The following is a 27,580-nucleotide window of genomic DNA, read 5'->3' on the forward strand; positions in this document are numbered from 1 at the left end:
AGATTTAGGAGGGAAGGGAGCTGTTTGTGATGGCAGCCCAGACATGAATCAGAGAAAATGAGGTCCCAATGGACACAGACTTTCGAATGACAGCTAGACTATCTGCAAAGAACACACAATTAATTTAGCTCTTTAAATGTGTTAATGTTCTGACTGTATGTGATTTGTCTTATTTTTCATTCACAGCAGTCATGTTTTTATCAGATGTTTAATAAAAAATAAAGACCTTACTGATAGCAGCAGTCATCTGTCCCCACTTACAGGTGTATCTCAAAAAAAATTTGAATATCATGAATGAATGAATGAAGTTCAATATTTATTTGTAGGTATTTCAGTGAGCGCAAAAAAAAAATGTTAGTTTCAGTACATAAAAACTAAAATGTTTGTCAGTTTTTATTTTAATTTTGATAATTACAGCCTTCTGCTCCAAGAAATAGAAAATGCATATCTCAAAATATTAAATCTTTTTTTATTATAAGTCACTATTTCTGCAGTATGAATGCTGTGAAGCTCTCAAATCTGTTTCACTACACACAACCACAATCATGGGGAAGACTGCTGACCTGACAGATGTCCAGAAGACACTCACAGACACCATCCACAGGGAGGTTAAGCAACAGAAGGTCATTGCTGAAAGCTCTGGTGGTTCACAGAGTTCTGGATCAAAGCATAATCACAGAAAGTTGACTGGAGGGGAAAAGTGTGGCCGGAAAAGATGCACAAGCAACAGGGATGATCACAGGCTTGAGAATATTGTCATGCAAAGCTAATTCCAGAACTAGGTGGAGCTTCAGAAGGAGTGGACTGAGGCTGGAGTCGGTGCATCAAGTGCCATCACACACAAATGTGTTCAGGAAATGAGCAACATGTGTTGTATTTGTGGTGCTAAGCCACTCTTGAACCAGCGACAATTTCAGAAACATCTTACCTGCGCTAAGGAAAAAATGAACTTTGCTGTTGCTCAGTTGTCCAAACTCCTCTTCTCAGATGAAAGTAAAAGTAGCACTTCATTTGAAAATCAAGGTCCCAGAGTCTGGAGGAAGAGTGGAGAGGCACAGAATCTAAGCTACTTGATGTTCCGTGTGATGTTTCCACAGTCAGTGATGATTTGGCACCATGTCATCTACTGTTGTTGGTCCACTGTGTTTTATCATGCTCAGCGTCAACCCAACCATCTACCAGGAGGTTTTAGAGCACTTCATGCTTCCATCTGCTGACAAACCTTATGGAGATGCTGATTTCCTCTTCCAGCAGGAGAAACTACTAGTAACTACGGGGGCTGTCCGTAAAGTATAGATCCTTTTTATTTTTTTCAAAAACTATATGGATTTCATTCATATGTTTTTACGTCAGACATGCTTGAACCCACGTGCGCATGCGTGAGTTTTTCCATGCCTGTCGGTGACGTCTTTCGCCTGTGAGCACTCCTTGTGGGAGGAGTCGTCCAGCCCCTCGTCGGAATTCCTTTGTCTGAGAAGTTGCTGAGAGACTGGCGCTTTGTTTGATCAAAATTTTTTCTAAACCTGTGAGACACATCGAAGTGGACATGGTTCGAAAAATTAAGCTGGTTTTCAGTGAAAATTTTAACAGCTGATGAGAGATTTTGAGGTGATTCTGTCGCTTTAAGGACTTTTCACGGTGCAAGACGTCATGCAGCGCTCTCAGGCACCATCATCAGCCTGTTTCAAGCTTAAAACCTCCACATTTCAGGCTCTATTGATCCAGGACGTCGTGAGAGAACAGAGACTTTTCAGAAGAAGTCGGTTTCAGCATTTTATCCGGATATTCCACTGTTAAAGGAGATTTTTTTAATGAAAGACGTGCGGACGGGTCCACGCGTCGGGACGCAGCCGACGCAGCGCGGCAGCACAGGAAAAACACCTCCGTGTTGATAACCATTTGTTAAAATCCAGTTGGCTTTTGATGGCTTTCAGTGGAGTGAGTATATGAGAAATTGTTTATCAGCTGGAGATGTTCCAACTTGTCCTCAAGGCTTCCAACAGAGGTGTTTTTCCTGTGGCGGAGCGTCGCGGCGGCTGCGAGCCGACGCTGCAATCCGTCCGCACGTCTTTCATTAAAAAAATCTCCTTTAACAGTGGAATATCTGGATAAAATGCTGAAACCGACTTCTTCTGAAACTTCTCTGTTCTCTCACGACGTCCTGGATCAACAGAGCCTGAAATGTGGAGGTTTTAAGCTTGAAACAGGCTAATGACGCCGCCTGAGAGCGCTGCACGACGTCTCGCACCGTGAAAAGTCCTTAAAGCGACAGAATCACCTCAAAATCTCTCATCAGCTGTTAAAATTTTCACTGAAGACCAGCTTAATTTTTCGAACCATGTCCACTTCGATGTGTCTCACAGGTTTAGAAAAAATTTTGATCAAACAAAGCGCCAGTCTCTCAGCAACTTCTCAGACAAAGGAATTCCGACGAGGGGCTGGACGACTCCTCCCACAAGGAGTGCTCACAGGCGAATGACGTCACCGACAGGCGTGGAAAAACTCACGCATGCGCACGAGGGTTCAAGCATGTCTGACGTAAAAACATATGAATGAAATCCATATAGTTTTTGAAAAAAATAAAAAGGACCTATACTTTACGGACAGACCTCGTACTTTGCTAACCATGATGTTACTGTACTTGATTGTCCCCATAGACAATCCCTCATACATTCTTTACAGGGGTATTGTCAAGAGAAGATTAAAAACACAAGATCCAACAATCCAGACAACCTGAAGGCTGTTTTCAAAGCAACTTGGGGTTCCAGAGCACCTCAGCAGTGCCACAGTGTAATCACCTCCATGCAGTGGTGGGCACAGTTAGATAATCCAATAACCGATAATTATCGAAGATAATGTTTTCATTAACGGATTATCTTTTTAGATAACTTTAAAAACCATTATCGGACTAATTATCTTGCGATAAATTTTTGTCCGATAATTTTTAGACCGATAACATGGTAAACTAGAAGCACTCAGAGAGTGCAAACCTGCGCCAAGGCCATGGGGTCACTGACGCCATAACATCTACACGCCGTGGAATCATTGAACCTAAAAAAGTCTAACAATGATGTTTGCTCAGTAGTAAAAAAAAGGTTTCATCTGCTGTGACTAGATAGCATGTATCCTTAGCGCTTGGCATCACAGTTTATTGCAACTTGCACCTTTCCCAGAAGCTACTGTCATCTGAGCACTGATATTGATATTGCATGTGCTTATAGACAAAAACAAATAAGAGACAAAATTCAATTTAATTCAACTAAACTGCAAATATATGAATTTTTTTAACATTTATGAAACACTTCTCTAAACAAGGCCATAGGGTCACTGACCCTAAAGAGATTCCCTCCTTGGCACAGTGATCTATTTCTTTTTGTCTCTTTCTCTAAAATTGTATATAATAATCATTAGATTATTAATATATAAACAAAAATAAATGTAAGAAATATTACAATTTGAAAACAAATGCACCCGAACGTGATGACAGCTGCAACTGCTTAATGCTAACTTTTAACATTGAAAATGCCATAGACATGCTAACGCATTAGCATCAGGATCCGGATCATGATCTGGATCACCACTAAAATTTAATCACTTGTTCCTCTTGTCATTTCCAACCACTCCACAAAATTTCATCAAAATCTGTTCAAAACTGTTTGAGTTATCCTGCTGACAAACAGACAGACAAACAAACAAACGCGACCAAAAACATAACCTCCTTGGCGGAGGTAATAAAGCTGAACAGCTACAAACATTTATAAAATTTAAAATCAGTTGAGCACCTACCTGTTAAACATTTCATAGCTTTTGTGTAGATCTACCCTCTACAAAACAGAGGAGAGCTGCTTCAAAAACAAACTGCTCTATCCTCTGCAGGCAAAGGAGAACTGGTCCCCAAAATAAAAAAAAAACTAATTTCTTTTAACCCCATACTAACACGAGGGCAATATCACCCAAGTCATCCAGACGCATACATTTTTAACTTATGGTTCAACTTTTAACCAGACTAATTTTGGACAAATTATTTAAATTAATGTCATGTCTAAAGTTTTATAAAGTGAAAATATCAGATATATGTTTTAGTTTTAAATTAATGTGCTCATTTTTAAGGTTTTAGTGTGGATATATGCTCTGCCCAGCAGTGCATTATGGGTAGGATAGGGTAATCTCAGTACGTTCACGACATGAGAAATGCATTTAAAACACTCTGATTGAAACAACAGCATTAAGCTCTAGTGCCTAAAACCCTCGTGAATATATTCTCTGGGTTTATAGACGTTATTGTGTCTGCGTTTATTAAATTAAAAGTAGCAGACACAGATTATCTGGAATTTTGTTTTGGCAAGTTTTCAAGGTCTCTACTGCCATCTTCTGGCCAGTAGTGTTCATGGCAGTATTGGCCCTGAAGCTGGGCCCTACGGAACCCAGGAGAGGTCACTTAAAGTGATATTTTTTTCTGGCCATGATAATTTGTTCGCACGTTTTCCTTTAATTGAGCCCACGAATTAATAAAAACGTGCTGTCAAATTAACAAAACGTGTGCACATTTTCCTGGTCGTGATAATTCGTGCACACGTTTTCCGTTAATTGGGCCCTCGAATTAGTAAGATGTGCGCACGTTTTCCTTTCGTTCAAAATTAACTTCATAATATGACCTAAATTGTCATCCTCACGACTGGGAGATGCTTCACCCTCAGCATCCTTTTTAATGTGCTTAAACTCCAGATAATGTCCTGCTGGGCAGCTGGAGTTCTCTATTTGCCCTGTTGACGTATCCCATAATCCCTTGCATGCCAGAGAGTTGCTGCAGTCAAAACAACAGAGAATCCACATGACAATTGTAAATGAATATTATACTACAAAAATGTATTTTTTATGCATTTCATCATGTTAATAAGAGACTGCACTGCATGCATGATACCCTGAAAACTTGCTAAAACAATTATAACAATTAATCCGTGTCTGCTACATTTAATCTGTGTGGAATTTAATAAAAGCAAACCGAATTTCAGACATATTATATATATATTAGTCTGGAACAAAGAGGACAACCAGTGTTGTAAAGAACAATAATCAAGACATTAAAGAGCAAACTTCACTTCCCCCAGAACGACATGATCAGGAAGCGAGCGTAGCTCACAGCAACTCCCATTGAAAATAACGGAGAGACAGCCTATGATTCTCGCATTTTTACATAAAACAAACACAATAACAATATCTATAATCCCAGAGATTATATTCATAAGAATTTTAGGCACAATATAAAAATTGTTTTATGTTGCGATGTTAATGGTGTTTTCCGTGTGCAGCGGCTAAAGTGCAGCCCGATCAGAGCGTCTCAATGCAGTTCTCAATGTTACTGAGATCTCGCAGCACGGCAACCTCTCAGAGGTTTTGCGGGATTTGAAACGTCAATACTTGGGTGCCCAAACCATGATGATACACTCTGACCACGTCCATTTCTAATGGGGAAATGTATTACACTGTCTCCTGGTTTGTTGGCTAATTGCCAACATTTATGTGTCAAGACAATATTGAGTGCACGTTTTACAAATTGTGGCCACGTTTAAGTAGATTGTGCTCTTGTTTTACTCAAACGATGCTTAAAACGAGCGCACAGTATAATAAAATGTGTGCACAATATAAGAAAACGTGCGGACAACATCATAAAACGCGTGCACAATATAAGAAAACGTGCGCACAATATAATAAAATGAGTGCACATTCTCTCCACATGCAAAACATTTTGCGATGATACTTCCAGGGCTCCATAAAAAATGCCTGTTTTTACAAATAAAAAAATGGGATATTTTACAAAAGCACATTTATCTGTAAACACCAACACACGACACACGTCACATTAACGTGTTGGTTTACATAATGAATGACTGAACCAATCAGTGTTTAGCAGAGGCACATTTTACCCAGATCCTTTGCGATCTGTCTGTATTTCAATCAATCAATCAATCAATTTTTTTTTATATAGCGCCAAATCACAACAAACAGTTGCCCCAAGGCGCTTTATATTGTAAGACAAGGCCATACAATAATTATGTAAAACCCCAACGGTCAAAACGACCCCCTGTGAGCAAGCACTTGGCTACAGTGGGAAGGAAAAACTCCCTTTTAACAGGAAGAAACCTCCAGCAGAACCAGGCTCAGGGAGGGGCAGTCTTCTGCTGGGACTGGTTGGGGCTGAGGGAGAGAACCAGGAAAAAGACATGCTGTGGAGGGGAGCAGAGATCGATCACTAATGATTAAATGCAGAGTGGTGCATACAGAGCCAAAAAGAGAAAGAAACAGTGCATCATGGGAACCCCCCAGCAGTCTACGTCTATAGCAGCATAACTAAGGGATGGTTCAGGGTCACCTTATCCAGCCCTAACTATAAGCTTTAGCAAAAAGGAAAGTTTTAAGCCTAATCTTAAAAGTAGAGAGGGTGTCTGTCTCCCTGATCTGAATTGGGAGCTGGTTCCACAGGAGAGGAGCCTGAAAGCTGAAGACTCTGCCTCCCAATCTACTCTTACAAACCCTAGGAACTACAAGTAAGCCTGCAGTCTGAGAGCGAAGCGCTCTATTGGGGTGATATGGTACTACGAGGTCCCTAAGATAAGATGGGACCTGATTATTCAAAACCTTAGTAAGAAGAAGAATTTTAAATTCTATTCTAGAATTAACAGGAAGCCAATGAAGAGAGGCCAATATGGGTGAGATATGCTCTCTCCTTCTAGTCCCCGTCAGTACTCTAGCTGCAGCATTTTGAATTAACTGAAGGCTTTTTAGGGAACTTTTAGGACAACCTGATAATAATGAATTACAATAGTCCAGCCTAGAGGAAATAAATGCATGAATTAGTTTTTCAGCATCACTCTGAGATAAGACCTTTCTGATTTTAGAGATATTGCGTAAATGCAAAAAAGCAGTCCTACATATTTGTTTAATATGCGCTTTGAATGACATATCCTGATCAAAAATGACTCCAAGATTTCTCACAGTATTACTAGAGGCCAGGGCAATGCCATCCAGAGTAAGGATCTGGTTAGACACCATGTTTCTAAGATTTGTGGGGCCAAGTACAATAACTTCAGTTTTATCTGAGTTTAAAAGCAGGAAATTAGAGGTCATCCATGTCTTTATGTCTGTAAGACAATCCTGCAGTTTAGCTAATTGGTGTGTGTCCTCTGGCTTCATGGATAGATAAAGCTGGGTATCATCTGCGTAACAATGAAAATTTAAGCAATACCGTCTAATAATACTACCTAAGGGAAGCATGTATAAAGTGAATAAAATTGGTCCTAGCACAGAACCTTGTGGAACTCCATAATTAACCCTAGTCTGTGAAGAAGATTCCCCATGTACATGAACAAATTGTAATCTATTAGACAAATATGATTCAAACCACCGCAGCGCAGTGCCTTTAATACCTATGGCATGCTCTAATCTCTGTAATAAAATTTTATGGTCAACAGTATCAAAAGCAGCACTGAGGTCTAACAGAAAAAGCACAGAGATGAGTCCACTGTCCGAGGCCATAAGAAGATCATTTGTAACCTTCACTAATGCTGTTTCTGTACTATGATGAATTCTAAAACCTGACTGAAACTCTTCAAATAGACCATTCCTCTGCAGATGATCAGTTAGCTGTTTTACAACTACCCTTTCAAGAATTTTTGAGAGAAAAGGAAGGTTGGAGATTGGCCTATAATTAGCTAAGATAGCTGGGTCAAGTGATGGCTTTTTAAGTAATGGTTTAATTACTGCCACCTTAAAAGCCTGTGGTACATAGCCAACTAACAAAGATAGATTGATCATATTTAAGATCGAAGCATTAAATAATGGTAGGGCTTCCTTGAGCAGCCTGGTAGGAATGGGGTCTAATAAATATGTTGATGGTTTGGATGAAGTAACTAATGAAAATAACTCAGACAGAACAATCGGAGAGAAAGAGTCTAACCAAATACCGGCATCACTGAAAGCAGCCAAAGATAATGATACGTCTTTGGGATGGTTATGAGTAATTTTTTCTCTAATAGTTAAAATTTTGTTAGCAAAGAAAGTCATGAAGTCATTACTAGTTAAAGTTAATGGAATACTCAGCTCAATAGAGCTCTGACTCTTTGTCAGCCTGGCTACAGTGCTGAAAAGAAACCTGGGGTTGTTCTTATTTTCTTCAATTAGTGATGAGTAGAAAGATGTCCTAGCTTTACGGAGGGCTTTTTTATAGAGCAACAGACTCTTTTTCCAGGCTAAGTGAAGATCTTCTAAATTAGTGAGACGCTATTTCCTCTCCAACTTACGGGTTATCTGCTTTAAGCTACGAGTTTGTGAGTTATACCACGGAGTCAGGCACTTCTGATTTAAAGCTCTCTTTTTCAGAGGAGCTACAGCATCCAAAGTTGTCTTCAATGAGGATGTAAAACTATTGACGAGATACTCTATCTCACTTACAGAGTTTAGGTAGCTACTCTGCACTGTGTTGGTATATGGCATTAGAGAACATAAAGAAGGAATCATATCCTTAAACCTAGTTACAGCGCTTTCTGAAAGACTTCTAGTGTAATGAAACTTATTCCCCACTGCTGGGTAGTCCATCAGAGTAAATGTAAATGTTATTAAGAAACGATCAGACAGCAGGGAGTTTTCAGGGAATACTGTTAAGTCTTCTATTTCCATACCATAAGTCAGAACAAGATCTAAGATATGATTAAAGTGGTGGGTGGACTCATTTACTTTTTGAGCAAAGCCAATAGAGTCTAATAATAGATTAAATGCAGTTTTGAGGCTGTCATTCTCAGCATCTGTGTGGATGTTAAAATCGCCCACTATAATTATCTTATCTGAGCTAAGCACTAAGTCAGACAAAAGGTCTGAAAATTCACAGAGAAACTCACAGTAACGACCAGGTGGACGATAGATAATAACAAATAAAACTGGTTTTTGGGACTTCCAATTTGGATGGACAAGACTAAGAGTCAAGCTTTCAAATGAATTAAAGCTCTGTCTGGGTTTTTGATTAATTAATAAGCTGGAATGGAAGATTGCTGCTAATCCTCCGCCCCGGCCCGTGCTACGAGCGTTCTGACAGTTAGTGTGACTCGGGGGTGTTGACTCATTTAAACTAACATATTGATCCTGCTGTAATCATGTTTCTGTAAGGCAGAATAAATCAATATGTTGATCAATTATTATATCATTTACCAACAGGGACTTAGAAGAGAGAGACCTAATGTTTAATAGACCACATTTAACTGTTTTAGTCTGTGGTGCAGTTGAAGGTGCTATATTATTTTTTCTTTTTGAATTTTTATGCTTAAATAGATTTTTGCTGGTTATTGGTGGTCTGGGAGCAGGCACCATCTCTACGGGGATGGGGTAATGAGGGGATGGCAGGGGGAGAGAAGCTGCAGAGAGGAGTGTAAGACTACAACTCTGCTTCCTGGTCCCAACCCTGGATAGTCACGGTTTGGAGGATTTAAGAAAATTGGCCAGATTTCTAGAAATGAGAGCTGTTCCATCCAAAGTGGGATGGGTGCCGTCTCTCCTAACAAGACCAGGTTTTCCCCAGAAGCTTTGCCAATTATCTATGAAGTCCACCTAATTTTTTGGACACCACTCAGACAGCCAGCAATTCAGGGAGAACATGCGGCTAAACATGTCACTCCCGGTCCGGTTGGGGAGGGGCCCAGAGAAAACTACAGAGTCCGACATTGTTTTTGCAAAGTTACACACCGATTTAATGTTCATTTTAGTGACCTCCGATTGGCGTAACCGGGTGTCATTACTGCCGACGTGAATTACAATCTTACCAAATTTACGCTTAGCCTTAGCCAGCAGTTTCAAATTTCCTTCAATGTCGCCTGCTCTGGCCCCCGGAAGACAATTGACTATGGTTGCTGGTGTCGCTAACTTCACATTTCTCAAAACAGAGTCGCCAATAACCAGAGTTTGATCCTCGGCGGGTGTGTCGCCGAGTGGGGAAAAACGGTTAGAAATGTGAAAGGGTTGGCGTTGTACACGGGGCTTCTGTTTAGAACTACGCTTCCTCCTCACAGTCACCCAGTCGGCCTGCTTTCCCGGCTGCTCGGGATCTGCCAGGGGGTAATCTTCAACATTAAAAGATATATGTTATATTTTAACTTTGTACAAATGACAGAATTGACATTAATGGAGTTATTCTATCAGTATTCATTTTATTTATACACCAAACCATAACTCAGCACTGCTTTATTTTCCAAGACCTCCGCCTGACCGGAGCGTTGTGACTGGGTAGAGAGCTGGGCTTTGCGGCTGCTCTCAGCTTGCTTCTGTACTGGAAGCCATGTAGTAAACAAGCGCGTCCAGCAGGGGGCAAGATGTTCACAGACAGAAGTGCGGGCTCATTGTTTGGGTCTATTGTCGCTTTTGATGCTACCAGAAGCGATCGTGGTGTTAAAACTCAAATTCAGTTTGTCAGTAGTTGCAAATGTACCAGAGACAGTACTGGAATTTATCGGTTATCTGTAACTTCCGATACATTTTTGGGTGGTTTATCGTTTTATCTTTATCAAAGATAACTTTTCAATTATCTGATTATCTGTTATCAAAGTTAATTTTTTTGGTTATCTGTGCCCACCACTGCCTCCATGTCACACCACACTGATGCAGGAATTCATTCAAAAGGAGCCACAACCAAGTACTGAGTGGGAAGTAAGTCCTTTTGGCTGTTTCCTTATTTTGCACTCAGGTCACCACAGCAAATCCGAGGTGGATCTGCACATTGATTTGGCACAAATTTTATACCGGATGCCCTTCCTGATGCAACTCCACGTTACTTGGAGAAATGCCGCAGGGGTGGGATTTGAACCTGAACCTGAAACTGAAACCAGGCACACTAACTACTTGGCCACCACCCCTGCACTGAGTGCATTTTTTTTAAATAACATAAATTAACATTACTTTCAGAAGTTAAACATTTCTGTGTTATAAATCCTTTTTTTTTTTTTTTTTTTAAGTCATCTGGTGAAATATTCTAATATTTTGAGATATGCATTTTCTGTTCTTTAGAGCTGTAGGCTATAATTATCTAAATTAAAATTTAAAAATGACAAACATTTTAGTTTCTATGTACTGAAATTAGAATATTTAAAATATTTGCTCTTTGAAATGCTTGAAAAAAAATTTTGAACTTTTCATGATATTCAAATTTTTTGACATGTACCTGTATACCCTCAAGTAAAACACCGAACATGAATATAAACTCCACACTCAGCCATTTCATATTGAAAATGAATTGTTAACAGGAAATCCACTACAAATGATTACTTAGACTCTTGCTGCTCAATTGGAGATCTACGTTTTGTACTCCATAAACAAGGTGAGTCGCGAAGCAGATTATGTGCATTAGTGTAGTAGTTGGTGTGTCCACAGTAGCACTGTCTCATATGTCCTTTTCATAGAGTTTAACAAAAATGGGAACTTGGAAATTCAGACTTGTGACTTGGAGGAATCAAAGAAAATGCCACCACAGATTAGAATTCTAACTCGGTAACTCAAGAAAGGTTTCTCCACTTAGGCTTTTGCATTTGACATCATTCCCCCAAAATGGAAGTTAACATAGCGAACATTATCCAGCACATCGCTGTGAAAAATTCACATCTTTCGGGCTAATGAAACATTAACATAGTCAAAAATGATGTAATGTCAAGTTTCGTCTTCTCTGTTCCAAGGTAGATCAAATGCAGCATAGGTGAACATTCTCCAACTCTTCTGTTAAAACTGCATAAAGTTGTTGGACACTGGTGAGAATTGGAATGTGCTGTTACGTGCACCAAAACAAAGTATCCCAGTATGACACATGGTGAGTATGCAGGTCACTGACAAGGAGCTAGACTGTGTCATACAGCGAATGCTGTTAATGTGAATTTGCACTGCCATTCCTTTTTTAAAATGCACTTAGGGCCATAGGATATGCCTTCCAAAAATCAAACTCTGCACGCTGCCATGTAATTCCCCTACCTGTTACAGCTGAAATCAGTGTTCTGTGAAGAGGTGTAATCTCCAGCATCTGAGGCGGACTCTTGTCCGGTCTTGTTAAGTGGACCAGCTGTTTTACCAGCTGTCTGTCTGACTGATTTCCAGTGATTCCCCAGTGGACATAGCCTGGTGGTGGACCCCTGGACTAATATGGTATTATGGTCTATGATTGCAAACTTGGATCTACTGCCAAAAGCTCTGAATCAAACATTGTGGTGCTTTTTGTTAGATCAGGTGTCACCAGCCCTGCTTCTGGAGATCAGCTGCCCTGCATGTTTTCCATGTGTACCTGCTGCACCCACAGCTGAATTGGCAAGTTTGGTGTTTCCGAGCACTTTATTGGCTGAGTGCACATGACCTGTAATCAATTAGCAGTTGGTGGAGCAGGGAGAGGTGGCAAACATGCAGGGTAGAGGTTAAAGGAATGGACGTTCATGATTGGAAACAGCTGTAGCAGAGGGCAGACTGACACAGTCCCACAACAACGAAGGCGTCAAGGTCGTTAAAGTAGACCTGCATTGAAATAAATGTGGTCAAATTTCAGAAAGAAATAGCTGATATGTATTTCTAAGACCCTTGTGAATGCAGTAAAGTAAATCTGTAAGCCCAAATTTGTAATTCAGCTGAGAAATCTTCATTTAAAAATGACAAATTTGCAGCTAAAATTTAGCCCTCTGTTTGTACAGTTTGTACAGCCGTATCATTTCCATGACGTCAGGGACAAGACGACGCGCTCCCGCCTTGAAATTGATTTTATTTGTTAGTAATGTTACTTATACACGTCCTGATTTCAACATCCAAAAGTAAGCTGCAATGAATGTCAGATACAGATGTGCTCAGATCAGCAACGACATCCACAGCGGGCGCCGTTCTTCCTCTCCCGCTCTCTGCCTTCGCTACGCTCGCTGTTTTAATGCAAAGCGGCCGGTACACCTGTTGCTGCAAGGACAGACTTCTTGCGGCAAAATCCACAGCACCGCACATCTCTGCAATCGGAGCCCCAGAGTTCCATGGACGCTGAGAGAGGTTTATATATTTTTAATGACTGGGATTCTTTGCGAGTCTCGCCTCCATATCCCGCGATGGTACCGGAGGCGAAAGACTAGATTTTTATTGCGACACCACTCAATCAAACGGGCGTATGAAAAAGTCCCCCAAAATAATTTTCAAGCACAAATAAAAGAAATGTGTACTCACCAAATGTGCCGCAAGACAATATGAAGTTTTAAAAAAAGTAGATCCTTCCGTATAAGACAAGAAAAAGGTGCAGATGCAAACTGACGTAAATCCACAAATTACAATTGGCGCAATGCATGCTGGGAGAGGGTCTTGTCCGTGACGTCTCGACAGCATCCATGATGAGAGGGACAATTTGCGGAGGGCTAAATGTTAGCTGTAAATTTGTCATTTTCAAATGAAGATTTTTCCGTTGAATGACAGATCTGGGCTTGCAGATTTACTTTACTACATTCAGAAGGATCTCGTGTAAATGTAAGTCATTTTTTGTTCAAAAAATCTGACTGCATTTTTTTCAATGCAGGTCTCCTTTAAGTTATTCAACAAATGATTAAAAGCTTTGCTGAGTATCATTTTTATTAGGTCTTGTATTTTCCCTATAAAATGGAACACTTGTGTAGTGATCATTGTCCATAATCATGCTGTTGATATGACCTATATGTGCAATACAGACGTTAAAAAATTAATGAATTACATTTTTGATTTAGCAAATTTGACAAGCTCTTCGTACAGCTACGAAATTACTTCTTTATAGCTTTACACTATATTCTAAAATGCGATGCTCTGAAAAACTTTGAGCAACCTTTGTCATTTTGATTTTAAAAAATGCAAAAAAAAATTTCTTCACCAGTATGTTAACAGAAAATTTGATTTTTAATGTTCAAACCAAAACAAACATATTTATTTTCTTGATTGATTAACATAAATTCAAGTATTATCAAGGTACAAACTGATTTTCAAATTCAAGAACAAAGCAAAAATAATAATAATTGGTTGTGATGTAGCAGGTTGGTACATGGCAACAGCAAGACGTTTGTCATCAACAATTATTCAGGAACAGTTATTGTAAAAAAAAAAAAAAAAAAAAAAAAAAAAATTAAGTAAACTTAATTTTCTTAGAAATTAGTGATCACCTAAAAGAAATTATCTATTTTTGAAGATTAAAAGTTGTCAGAAATTTTACTAATTTATGTTGTAGATAATTACCACTTTTTTGTGCAGTGCTTTATGGCGGAATTTTTTATTCTGTTTATCGGAAAGGTAGTTGCATCACTGCTTGGTCCCAGATGCTAACATTTGTAATGGTTTGACAGTTAGACCAAGTGCTACTTAGACCTGCTAAAAGTGATTATTTAAAAAAAAACCCTGCATACTTCCTGATCATGATTCATTGTGATCGGAAGCTTCTGCATGCTGATTTTCTGACTAAGAAATTCCAGCAACGTCTGCTTTCAATATAGTTTTCCTGCACTCAGTTCACAGAGGCCAAGGCTTTGCTGGTGGACTGAAAGAATGAAGAGGTTCACAAAGTGCTTGTTTCACTGCTGTGCATGTTATTGTGTACATGTCATGTATGCTTTGTTGTAAAGTCTTTGACAGCAGCATCAGTGTTGTCCTTCCATGAGGGTTCCCGCCCATCTGTGATTTATGTCTGTGTGAATGCAGGCATGTGGGCCAGCCTCCGCTCCAGCAGTAGACTCAGCCATCACCATTCAGCAGTAGATGTGGGTGCCAGGCTTGCAGGGAAGGATCTGGCGCCCCTTGCAGGCAGTAGCAGTTTGCAGGCTCAGCTTCTCAAGCAGCAAGCTGCATTCTACATCTTTGGAGAAAAATCTCATCTGAGGGTGAGAAACCAACTTTAATCTGTTCTGTGAAGGCTGTGGTGACGTTTCATTAGTTTTTATTTTAAAGCAAACCTAGTTTTAACCAAAACCTAAATACAAGTTTTGTTTGATTTATTCTGTGAAAAACCAGCTTTTGCAGTCCATTAAGAGTGAAGTTAACTCCTTAAAGCCAGAATTGCCTATGACCAAGCTTGTTGCCCTGTACCTTGTAGTCATTCATTCATTCATTCATTCATTTTCTGCCATTTATCAAGATTCGGGTCATGGTCGCAGACCAACCAGCTTATCCCACATTTCCCTACCCTCAACCAAGTCCTCTAACACTTCCTGAAGGATTCCGAGGCATTCCCAAGCCAGCTGGTAAATCCCTGCAGCGTGTTCTGCATCTTCCCCACGGCCTCCTCCCAGTTGGACGTGCCAGGAAGACCTCGAAAGGGAGACGATCAGGAGACGTTCTCACCAGATGCACAAACCACCTCACCTGGCTCCTTTTCTATGCAAAGAAGCAGTGGTTGTACTCAAACCCTGTTCTGGATATTCATGATTCTCACCCTGTCCCTGAGAGCAACCTTGTTCTTTCAGTCATTACCCAAACTTCATGACCATAGGTAAATTCACGTAAATTCACTGGGAACATTCAGGTCTTTCTTCACCACAATAGTCCTATACAGCATTCAGAGGAGCTCAGATGCAGCTCTAACCCATCTGTCAATCTCACACTCCAAGTTACCCCACTCTTGAACAAGACCCTGAGATACTTGAACTCCTCTACTTGAGGCAATATCTCTCTCCTAACCCAGAGGGGACAGTCCACTTTTTCCAAAAGAGCATCATGGTCTCTGATTTGGAGATGCTGATCCTCATCCAGTTGCTTCACACTTTGCCTCAAATTTTCTCAGTGTACTTCAGAGGTCACCGTCTGATGAAGCCAGCAGAACCGCATTATCTGCAAACATTAGCAATATAATTTGGAGGTCACCAAACTGAACACTTTGCAAGCCCTGACTGCACCTTGAAATCCTGTCCATGAAAATCAAGAACTGGATTGGTGACAAGGAGCAGCCCTGTTGGAGTCCAGTTCACACTGGAAACATGTCTGATGCGATGCCAAAAGTGCTGACACAGCTCCTGCTTTGGTCATCTGGAGAGAAGAACGGTCATTGCTGTACCCCATATTTGCAACCATTTATACTCATTATTTTGTAGGAGAATAGCAATATATGGGTAATCATAAAAAGTAGACCTCTTCTGGAATGAAATAAGCCCAAGCATGGCATTTTATGACTCTGTGATCCAGATAAAACATAGTTTTCTGACTTTGCAATGGTTTCATTTTTGGATGAGATTTGTATTTTAAAACCTTCATTGGAATTCAGCAGTAGGGCAGCAGATTTGAGTAATGGGTCATGCCCATTTTTTGCAGTGTCTGGAATCCAGCATGAATTTGTGGTTTGCACATTTCTGTCTGTGCAAACAAAATATAATCTGTGCCTATTAAATGTATCTCTGTGTTTGTTGTTCTCCACATAAACACCCGATAATAACTTCTCTCCCTTGGCAAGTTGGCACAGCACACATGCTTATCATGTGGGCAAATGTGAGGAATTGTTGTATCTTGTGAGTACACAGTAGAATTTTTAGTGCTCAACAAAACATGGCATCCTTAGATATGTTGTTTCTCTCTCACTTGAGCTGTGCTTTGATTGCTTCCACCACAGATGGAACAACCTGTGCAGTGCTGCACAGCTTCTGCTTCTCCTTTCTGAGGTTCACACTGTAATGTGTACGCTGTGTTCTGCTTTTCTCCTGAAATATGCTTCTGCATTACATTGATGAAGCAATCTGGTATATTGATGAAGACTTTTACAACATGTCATTGAGTAGTGCACAGTTGGTAGCTATTCTTTTGACACAGTCACTCCAGCCAGGACCAAAGATTCTCCCAAGACACCTAGTACCAAAGACATCTAGTTGTTGCTTGAGGTCACTGGCTGTCATCCAGGACTCACAGTCATACAGTAAGACTTGGGCCTTTTTTCTCCTTCAAAGGCATGGACATACATCTCTGTCAACCGACCTCATGACTCCATAAGCTCTTCCCGGGTGTCTCTTGATCTCAAAAGCCAAGGACACAGACACATGAATGCCACGGCTGAGATAAGTTAAGTCTCTACAAATTTGACACTTTCACCAGATACACTTCTAAAGGCTGAGTCTATGAAGTCATTGAAATCCTGGATCATAGTCTAGATCCATAGTCTAGATCCATCAGTGGACAAAGGGTGTTGTATTGACTTAATCATTGATGTGTTCTGGGCATAACATGAAGAGCCATGTGAAGCTGGTGCATTACTATTTAGATGGCAGTGACAATAGATGATAGAAGTGGGGTGTTCTGGTGAGGAAATTGATCTCATGGGGGAAGATTATTTACTGGAGCAGTCATCCACCACAACTCCCTAAGTTAATTCATTTGAGCGATTTCTGCAGAATTTCCTCCATATCCAGGGGGTATACGGGGTCAACATAGTCACTGCATGCCTCTATGGGTGAGCTCCACAGCTGGACCTAAATCATCCGTTGAGTGGCGCAGATCCTGAGTCCTACTCCATCTCCACGTTGGTGCGCCCTGGATTCTAACCAAAAGGAGAGGACGACTGCGGGGGCTTGGCGCAGTATAACCAGGCTTGCTCTGGGTGGGTGGGGCTCATTAGCCATTGTTGGCTGCTCACCTAGGAGAGGGAAAGTCTGACATCAAACCTACGACCTGAGGACCTCACTGTCACCTTCCCAGCCTGCTAGGCTATAGCAGATGAACCTCATGTTTATAGGGTGGTGCCAGTTTGTGCGCACTGCACTTCACCTTAAAACTCCCCAGCGCAGACCGAAGGCCCCGTCCACATTCACATTCTCCGACCGACAAACCAAAAGCCCTGCAGCGATGGGAAAGGGGTGAATGCGCAGGAGGTAGATGCCACTGGAAGCCGTAGTCTCAATCCTGCATGCAGGCGGCTCAGGACTTTGGCCGCCTGGTTGTCGACCTGGAGGCAACGGCACCACTCAGCAGCATCCTGAATGACCAGGCAGCCTTTTTTTTAGGGAGAACAATGCCTGCTCCACATGGAGAGGGGTGTAGAAAAGGTTGCCTAAACAAAGTTCATCTCCTCTACACCCATTTGGCTAGCCGCGGTCAACAGGCATCTTCACAGTGGTCGAACAAACATGAAATCAAATTCTAAGAAACGCAACCAGGACCTGAAAATAGCCTGCTGGAATGTCAGGACTATGCTTGACAAAGCTGACAGCAGCCGCCCGGAACGCCGTTCTGCTCTTACACTCAACAAAAATATAAACACAACACTTTTGGTTTTGCTCCCATTTTGTATGAGATGAACTCAAAGATCTAAAACTTTTTCCACATACACAATATCACCATTTCCCTCAAATATTGTTCACAAACCAGTCTAAATCTGTGATAGTGAGCACTTCTCCTTTGCTGAGATAATCCATCCCACCTCACAGGTGTGCCATATCAAGATGCTGATTAGACACCATGATTAGTGCACAGGTGTGCCTTAGACTGCCCACAATAAAAGGCCACTCTGAAAGGTGCAGTTTTATCACACAGCACAATGCCACAGATGTCGCAAGATTTGAGGGAGCGTGCAGTTGGCATGCTGACAGCAGGAATGTCAACCAGAGCTGTTGCTCGTGTATTGAATGTTCATTTCTCTCCATAAGCCGTCTCCAAAGGCGTTTCAGAGAATTTGGCAGTACATCCAACCAGCCTCACAACCGCAGACCACGTGTAACCACACCAGCCCAGGACCTCCACATCCAGCATGTTCACCTCCAAGATCATCTGAGACCAGCCACTCGGACAGCTGCTGAAACAGTCGGTTTGCATAACCAAAGAATTTCTGCACAAACTGTCAGAAACCGTCTCAGGGAAGCTCATCTGCATGCTCGTCATCCTCATCAGGGTCTCGACCTGACTCCAGTTCGTCGTCGTAACCGACTTGAGTGGGCAAATGCTCACATTCGCTGGCGTTTGGCACGTTGGAGAGGTGTTCTCTTCACGGATGAATCCCGGTTCACACTGTCCAGGGCAGATGGCAGACAGCGTGTGTGGCGTTGTGTGGGTGAGCGGTTTTCTGATGTCAATGTTGTGGGTCGAGTGGCCCATGGTGGCGGTGGGGTTATGGTATGGGCAGGCGTCTGTTATGGACGAAGAACACAGGTGCATTTTATTGATGGCATTTTGAATGCACAGAGATACCGTGATGAGATCCTGAGGCCCATTGTTGTGCCATACATCCAAGAACATCACCTCATGTTGCAGCAGGATAATGCACGGCCCCATGTTGCAAGGATCTGTACACAATTCTTGGAAGCTGAAAATGTCCCAGTTCTTGCATGGCCGGCATACTCACCGGACATGTCACCCATTGAGCATGTTTGGGATGCTCTGGACCGGTGTATACGACAGCGTGTACCAGTTCCTGCCAATATCCAGCAACTTCGCAGTCAACTCTATGCGAAGGAGATGTGTTGCACTGCATGAGGCAAATGGTGGTCACACCAGATACTGACTGGTATCCCCCCCCAATAAAACAAAACTGCACCTTTCAGAGTGGCTTTTTATTGTGGACAGTCTAAGGCACACCTGTGCACTAATCATGGTGTCTAATCAGCATCTTGATATGGCACACCTGTGAGGTGGGATGGATTATCTCAGCAAAGGAGAAGTGCTCACTATCACAGATTTAGACTGGTTTGTGAATAATATTTGAGGGAAATGGTGATATTGTGTATGTGGAAAAAGTTTTAGATTTTTGAGTTCATCTCATACAAAATGGGAGCAAAACCAAAAGTATTGCGTTTATATTTTTGTTGAGTGTATATCACATCAACTCTCTTGCCTCAGCATTGACATAGAAGCTCTCAGCGAGGTTTGCTTTGCTGACAAAGGCAGCTACACCTTCTACTGGTCCGGGAAACCATCAACTGAAAGGCACGTCTGGTGTTGGATTCATGGTGGGTAACTCCATCACCGCCAAATTGGAAACGCTGCCGACTGGCCACTCAAACTCATGTCCATGGGTCGACCACTGGATAGCAAGCATCACCTTATGCTCTTCAGTGTCTATGCCCCAACCCTTCTGGCAGATCCTGCGGATGTAGACAGTTTCTATTCCAGTCTGCGCAAACTAATGAACAACACTCCCACACGCGACAAGGTCGCAATCCTCTGCGACTTTAACGCACGAGTGCGTAGGGACTCCAGTGCCTGGAAAGGAGTCCTTGGAAGACATGGCGCTGGGAACTGTAATGACAACAGGTGCCTTCTGCTCGAGTTCTGCACCGAGTACCAACTTGTCATCACCAACACCATCTTCCAACAGAAAGACTGTCTGAAAACAACTTGATGCACCCCCGGTCCAGACATTGGCACCTACTTGACTATGTGCTTGTGCGCCAACGGGAGGTGAGAGATGTCCTACACACGAGAGTGGTGTCCAGTGCAGAATGCCACACTTACCATCGTCTCGTCCGCTGCAAGCTCAAACTGCAGTTCAAGCCTAAACCCATCAAGAAGGGCAATGCTGTAAAGAAATTTGACATTGGCAAACTGTGCTGGGGGATGGTGAAAGCTAAGTTCCAAGAAGACCTGCAGCAAAAGCTCAAATCCCCCTTCACTGACATCCCCACCCCAGACACCCTGTGGGAGAACCTGAAAACAGCCATACTGATAATGTCCGAAGAAGTCCTTGGGAACACGAAGAAAAACCGGGACTGGTTTGATGGAAATGACAAGGAAATCCAGGACCTACTAGCAAAGAAGAGGGCAGCTCATCAGGCCCACCTCACACAACCAACTTGTCCTGTGAAGAAAGCCACCATTCAACGCACATGTAGTGTTTTTGTGTGCTGCTGGAAGCAGGGCAAGCTGCCACAAGATCTTTGCAACACCATCATCATTACCCTGTACAAGAACAAGGGTGAAAAGTCTGACTGCTTTAATTACCGGGGAATCACCCTACTTTCCATCATTGGCAAAGTATTTGCAAGAATCCTGCTCAACAGGGTCGTACCATCCATTGCCGAAGAAAACCTCCCAGAGAGCCAGTGTGGCTTCAGAGCTAACAGAGGCACAACAGACATGGTGTTTGTTCTCTGTCAACTCCAGGAGGAGTGCCGTGAGCAAAACAAGGGACTCTGCTACCTTTGTCAATCTCACAAAAGCATTTGACACAATGAGCAGGACAGGGTTGTGGTTTATCCTGGAACACTTCAGTTGCCCCCCCCTAAATTTCTACAGATGATGATCCAGCTGCATGAAAACCAGCGTGGCCAGATTCGACTCAACAGAGAATTGTCCAAGCCTTTCCCCATCTCCAACAGCGTGAAGCAGGGTTGCGTCTTGGCACCGACTCTCTTCAGCATCTTATTTAGTATGATTCTCAAGCAAACTAAAGAAGATCTCGATGATGAGGATGGGATGTACAGTAGTGTTCTGAATAATAGTAGTGCTATGTGACTAAAAAGATTAATCCAGGCTTTGAGTATATTTCTTATTGTTACATGGGAAACAAGGTACCAGTAGATTCAGTAGATTCTCAAAAATCCAATTAGATCAAGCATTCATGATATGCACACTCTTAAGGCTATGAAATTGGGCTATTAGTAAAAAAAAAAGTAGAAAAGGGGGTGTTCACAATAATAGTAGCATCTGCTGTTGACGCTACAAACTCAAAACTATTATGTTCAAACTGCTTTTTTAGCAATCCTGTGAATCACTAAACTAGTATTTAGTTTGTATAACTACAGTTTTTCATGATTTCTTCACATCTGCGAGGCATTAATTTTGTTGGTTTGGAACCAAGATTTTGCTCGTTTCCTAGTGTGCTTGGGGTCATTGTCTTGTTGAAACACCCATTTCAAGGGCATGTCCTCTTCAGCATAAGGCAACATGACCTCTTCAAGTATTTTGACATATCCAAACTGATGATACCACGATACCTGGTTTTCGATATATAGGCCCAACATCATAGTAGGAGAAACGCTGCTATTATTCTGAACACTACTGTACATCAGGTACCGTCTGGATGGCAGCCTCTTCAACCTTCCACACCTCCAAGCCCACTCCAAGACACAGGAGAGACTGATCCAGGACCTCCTCTTTGCGGATGACGCTGCCATTGTTGCCCACACAGAACAAGCTCTGCAACGCATCACGTCCTGCTTTGCAGACACTTTGCGGCTCTTTGGCCGTGAGGTCAGCCTCAATAAGATGGAGTTTCTTCATCAGCCCGCCCCACAGGACAATTACCACCAGCCCCACATAACTATTGGCAATATAGAGCTGATATCAACTCAGCAATTCACTTACCTGGGCTGCACCATCTAATCTGATGCAACGATCAATAAAGAAATTGACAACAGACTCTCTAAAGCCAACTGCTCCTTTGGCAGACTGTACAAATGAGTTTGGAACAACAAAAACTTTAAGAGCAAGATGAAGATCCCCCTCTACTGGGCTGTTGTTCTCACCACCCTTCTCTACAGCTCAGAGACCTGGGTGACTTATCGCAGTCACATCCGTCTCCTTGAGAGCTTCCACCAGCGCTGTCTCACTCCATCCTCAACATTCACTGCAATTTTCAGCCTAAGCCAGGCCCCTCACCCTCTTTGAAAAATATTGATACCCCTGATACTTTCAAAGCCAGATCAGGCCTTGGCATTTTGTATTTAAATGTCCTGAGCCTGCTTCCTAAAATTGAATTAGTACGAATTTGGGTACAGACAACAGAACCTGGATACCTTCGTGCTGTCTGAGATTTGGTTGAGTCTCGGATTATGATATTGCTATTAACTGTTATAATGTCTTCCACTGTGATCAGGAAAGGCAGAGGTGCCATTTATATAAAAAAATAAGTTTAATGTGATGCTCCTTTCATCACTATCTATTAGCAAACAGTTTGAATTTTTGGCATTGAAACTTGAATTTCAGCAGAGACAGTTCCTCACAGCTATGGGCTCCCCTCAGCCTGTTGAGAAGCTCTAAGTTGTCTAAATAATTGTATCTCAGGGCTAAACTCTGATGAGCTTGTGTTAGTGAGGGACCTAAACCTTGATTGGGTGTCTTCAGATTTGGATAGTTAAGAGATTTTAAACATTTTAGTGAGCAGGTTTTCTTGTATGATTTGTCTATTTTTGGGTGGAATTAAATATCTGTCTTTCCTGATATTGAGTTGGCATGGCAATTTTTTTATGATAAATTCTTGAAGCTAATTAATAAACATGCTCCATTATGTAAATTTAGGATAAAGGGATGGAATAATCCTTGGTTTTCCACAGAAATTGGAAACCTTTTAAAAGTAAGGGACTGTGCCTGGTCCAAGGCACAAAAAATGAACACAGAGGCTGATTGGATAACTTTTTATAAGCTCCGCAAAAAATGTACCTTCTTAATTATGAAGGCTAAATCTGAATTTTATTTATCTAAAATCACAGAAAATTTTAAACATTCCAAGACATCTGCTTCTGGTGCTATGCCTCCTAGTGAGCTGCCTAACATCCTGGTCAAAGATTCTACAAATCTGACTGATAAATGTGCCATGTTAAATTATTTTAATGAATTCCATTGAAGCAGGGCACTTATTTGATATCCTCAACTGATTAAAAAAAAACTGTTTAAAATAGGGAATCTGCTATTGTAATATGTCCTCCTGTTGATTGTTCATTTCATTTTAAACCTGTGTGTTTCTGAGGTCTGTAGGGTGTTGAAGATGTTGGATTCCAAAAAAATCAGCTAGTCCTGATGGTTTGGATCCACTCACTCACTCACTCACTCATCTTCAGCCGCTTACTCCAATTAAGGGTCGCGGGGGGCTGGGGCCTATCCCAGCAGTCATAGGGCGTGAGGCGGGGTACATCCTGGACAGGACGCCAGTCTGTCACAGGGTCTGGTTTGGATACATTTTTTATTTTTTTAAGTTGGCTACAGATCAGAATTCTGAGCCCCTAACTTGTATTTTAAATTTAAGCCTAAGCACAAACTCCCTAAAGTTTGGAAATCTGCTTTTGTCGTCCCACTTCTAAAAGGAGGCGAACCTTCAAATGTGAATAATTACAGACCTATTTCAAAATTCTGCATTTTGGCAAAAGTATTTGAAAAGTTGGTCTTTGATCAACTGAAGGAATTTTTAGAATCAAACAGTATTCTAAACCCTCTTCAGTCTGGTTTTATGAAGCAACATTGCACTGCTACTGCTATTTTAAAAGTTTTAAATAATGTGTTTGAGGCACTGGATTCTAAAATGTTTTGTGTTTCTTGATCTTTTAAAGGCATTTGTTACTCTGGATCACAGTGTCTTGTTAGAAACTCTTTACAAACATGGTGTCTCCACACATGCCTTGTCTTGGTTTGGCGATTATTTGACAAGTAGTACATAGTGCGTTCACTGGACTGGTGACAATTTGGACTGGTGTTTAACCTTCCTTGAAGTCACAAAAGGTGCTCCTAAAGGTTCATTTTTCTGACCTATTTTGTTCACAATTTATATTACTGATCTGTGTGCAAACCTATCAAATGCCTTCTATCATCTTTATGCAGATGACACTGTAATCTATTGTTATTCAAACTCAGTTACACAGGCATTTGAATTTTTGCACTCCACTTTTGAAGTAGTGCAGTGCCGTCTGGAGAAATTCAAATTGGTCGTGAATGCTGAGAAATCCAAAATAATGTTTTTTTCAGTCACCTGTTTCCTTGGAGAATATACCATTAATTATAGCTGCTCGAGGTAAAACTCTTGAGCAAGTCAGCAGTTACAAGTATTTGGGATTAATTATTGATATGGAGCTTTCTTTTAAAGTTCATCTTCAAAGTCAAAGTGTCTTTATTAGTCTCCCTAGGGAGAAATTTGTCTTGGACAGAGGGGTCTGCTGCACATACAACACATCCAACATATTTAGTACAGACCACCCATGCATCAAAAACAATTACATAATAGATTAAAATTAAAATACAAATACATAATCAACAAAATCATACCAGCATCTCATGACCTTATAATATCTTTTCTGTCCACACTGAGCCATCTGCTCATTTATGAACTTCACGGACAATGGGATAAACGAGTGTTTGTATCAGTTATATGTACAAAGAGGAACACTGTATCTCCTTCCTGAATTAAGTAAAACATATTCAGAGCGCAGTACATGAGACACATCTGATAAATTAACCCCAATTCCAATGAAGTTGGGATGTTGTGTAAAATGTATATAAAAACAGAATACAATGATTTGCAAATCCTCTTCAACCTATATTCTATTGTATACACCACATAGACAAGATATTTAATATTCAAACTGATAAACTTTATTGTTTTTGTGCAAATATTTGCTAATTTTGAAATGGATGCCTGTAACACGTTTCAAAAAAGCTGGGACGGTGGTATGTTTACCACTGTGTTACATCACCTTTCCTTCTAACAACGCTCAATAAGTGTTTGGGAACCAGAGGATCGTCTGTTCAAACCCCAGCCTGATGGGAAAATCACTAAGGGCCCTTGGGCAAGGTCCTTAATCCCTACGTTTCTCCCACTGTGTAGTGAGCGCCTTCCATGGCAGCACTCTGTGATTGTGTTTGTGTGAATGGGTGTATGTGAGGCATAATTGTAAAGCACTTTGAGCATCTGATGCAGATGGAAAAGCGCTATTTGAATGCAGTTCATTTACCATTTATGTTTTTCCTTAAGAGCTAGGTAGCTCCTGATAACTGCTACCTTCTTGCCTGTACTGAACTACAGTGATGCCGTGTATATATACGCTTCAAACAGTTATCTACAATCCTTGACCCCGCTGTACCATTGTGCTCTGAGATTCATCACTGGTTGTAGCCACCTCACCCATCACTGCGAGTTGTATGCTAATGCTGGCATGCCTTCTTTAAATGTAAGGCGATATACAAATTGGATGACTCTGGTATACAAGGCTCTTATTGGGTTGATTCCGGTTTATTTATCCAGTGTACTTTGGAGATCTGAAAGCCATTATGCTTTGCACTCAAATGACATGTGCTTTTGTGTACTTTGTGTTTGCACTGAAAGTTACAGAAAGCTTTTAGTTTTTCTGCTCCCTCTGATTGGAATGTCCTCCAATCTGAATTGAAACTGTCTGGGTTTATTTCTTCGAATGTTTTCAGCTCTGTTTTAAGAGACCACGAAGTGCCTGAGTTTCTAAATTTTAAACTGTTTTAACTTAAATATTGTTAAAATGACCAAGATGATTATTTTATTTGTATATTGCTTGTATTTTGTTTGTTTTGAATGTTCTCTTCATGTTGTTAACTTGTTTATTATGATGTGTGCCGCTGCCTTTCTTAGCCAGGTCACCCTTGTAATAGAGGTTTTGTTCTCAGTGGGCTTTTATCTGGTTAAATAAAGCATTTTTTTTTCTTGTTGTTGTTGTTATTTGTAATTGAATTGAATTTTTTACTGGTTATTCATAAAGTAACAGCAGTGCTGCTGCATTGCATTATATCACACAGATGTATTTAACATGCTAGATGTCTGTGTCCTAATCTGCAATTCTGTCTTCCACTCCACAGGGCTTAAAAGTAGATTCCTCTCTGAACTGTGAACTTGTGCCAGTGGACTTTGTGGACTCACGGCAGGTGAAATCATCTTTTAAAAAGCTACTGAGAGCCTGTGCTCCAAGTGCCACCTCTTCTGACTCGGAGGACTCCTTCCTTAAAGCCTTGGAGGACTCCGAATGGATTCTGCAGGTGACAAAATAGGAGTTGTATGTGCACAGTTTGCAGTAACTTGGAGGCTTCAGCCCATTCTCACTTTCACTGATAGGGGTCTATATATCAGATCATGGTATTATTGGTATTATCAAAGTACCAGTATAAGACATTCAGTATGCATACTGGTAATCCTGCCCCCATTTTTTTCAATATATCAGCGCTGGATGTGGCAGTCTGTTAAGTCTACTGCTTGTGTAGCAGCTCCAAGTTGAATAAACAGTGCATCATCTCACTCTCACAGCAAGGTAACGATGCAGTGAAGAAGAGCAGCACATCCGCTGTGAGTTTTATATTTATCCTTTGATATTTTTCCAAGTCTGTGCACATCTGGCTGTTTTAGCACAGATAAAGCAGCAGACACGAAAACAGGACAGCAGCACACCCGCAGCAATTAAAAGAAAAAAATACTATCACTTTGCTTTTTCCCAAATATATGCCCAAAGTCTCTTTCTGAGGATGGCACAAGATAAAAGCACAGATAGAACCTTCTTACCTGTCAATCAGGTAGCGTGTTCCACATAAATACATAAGTTCTCCATTCTCCCTGTTCAGACAATTCAGACCAGGGCTTATCCAGACTGAAAGATGAGGAAACGGCCCCCCAACAACACCCTTTGAGTAAAAGTCCACTTTTGAATACATTTTTTTCATATTACTCTCACGTTCAGTGTGTCGTATCATATCGAGTTTTGAGAAACAGTAATAGAGCCCTGCTCACTGATATGCATCCCAGAAGATGACTATCTGTAACTGTGGTAAACTGTTCCCACCAGTGTGATCTAAAATACAGTTTGATGATATAGCATGCTGGATTTGTACCATGTGACATATACAAAAACAACTGTAGCACACCCGTAATATAACTTTACTAAAACCTTGACGCTTTCGG

The 27,580-nt window shown here is 41.2% G+C and overlaps 1 protein-coding gene across 1 annotated transcript in view; it reads left to right on the forward strand.

The window, feature by feature from the left end:
• sbf2 (SET binding factor 2) overlaps positions 1 to 27,580 on the forward strand; it is a 316,027-nt gene that overhangs the window by 255,187 nt on the left and 33,260 nt on the right. The window contains 2 exon segments of the mRNA XM_034163256.1: positions 14,695 to 14,873; positions 26,491 to 26,667. Coding sequence (XP_034019147.1) covers positions 14,695 to 14,873; positions 26,491 to 26,667 — 356 coding nt within the window.

Source organism: Thalassophryne amazonica, chromosome 2 (assembly GCF_902500255.1).
Source record: "Thalassophryne amazonica chromosome 2, fThaAma1.1, whole genome shotgun sequence".
Lineage (NCBI taxonomy): Eukaryota > Metazoa > Chordata > Actinopteri > Batrachoidiformes > Batrachoididae > Thalassophryne > Thalassophryne amazonica.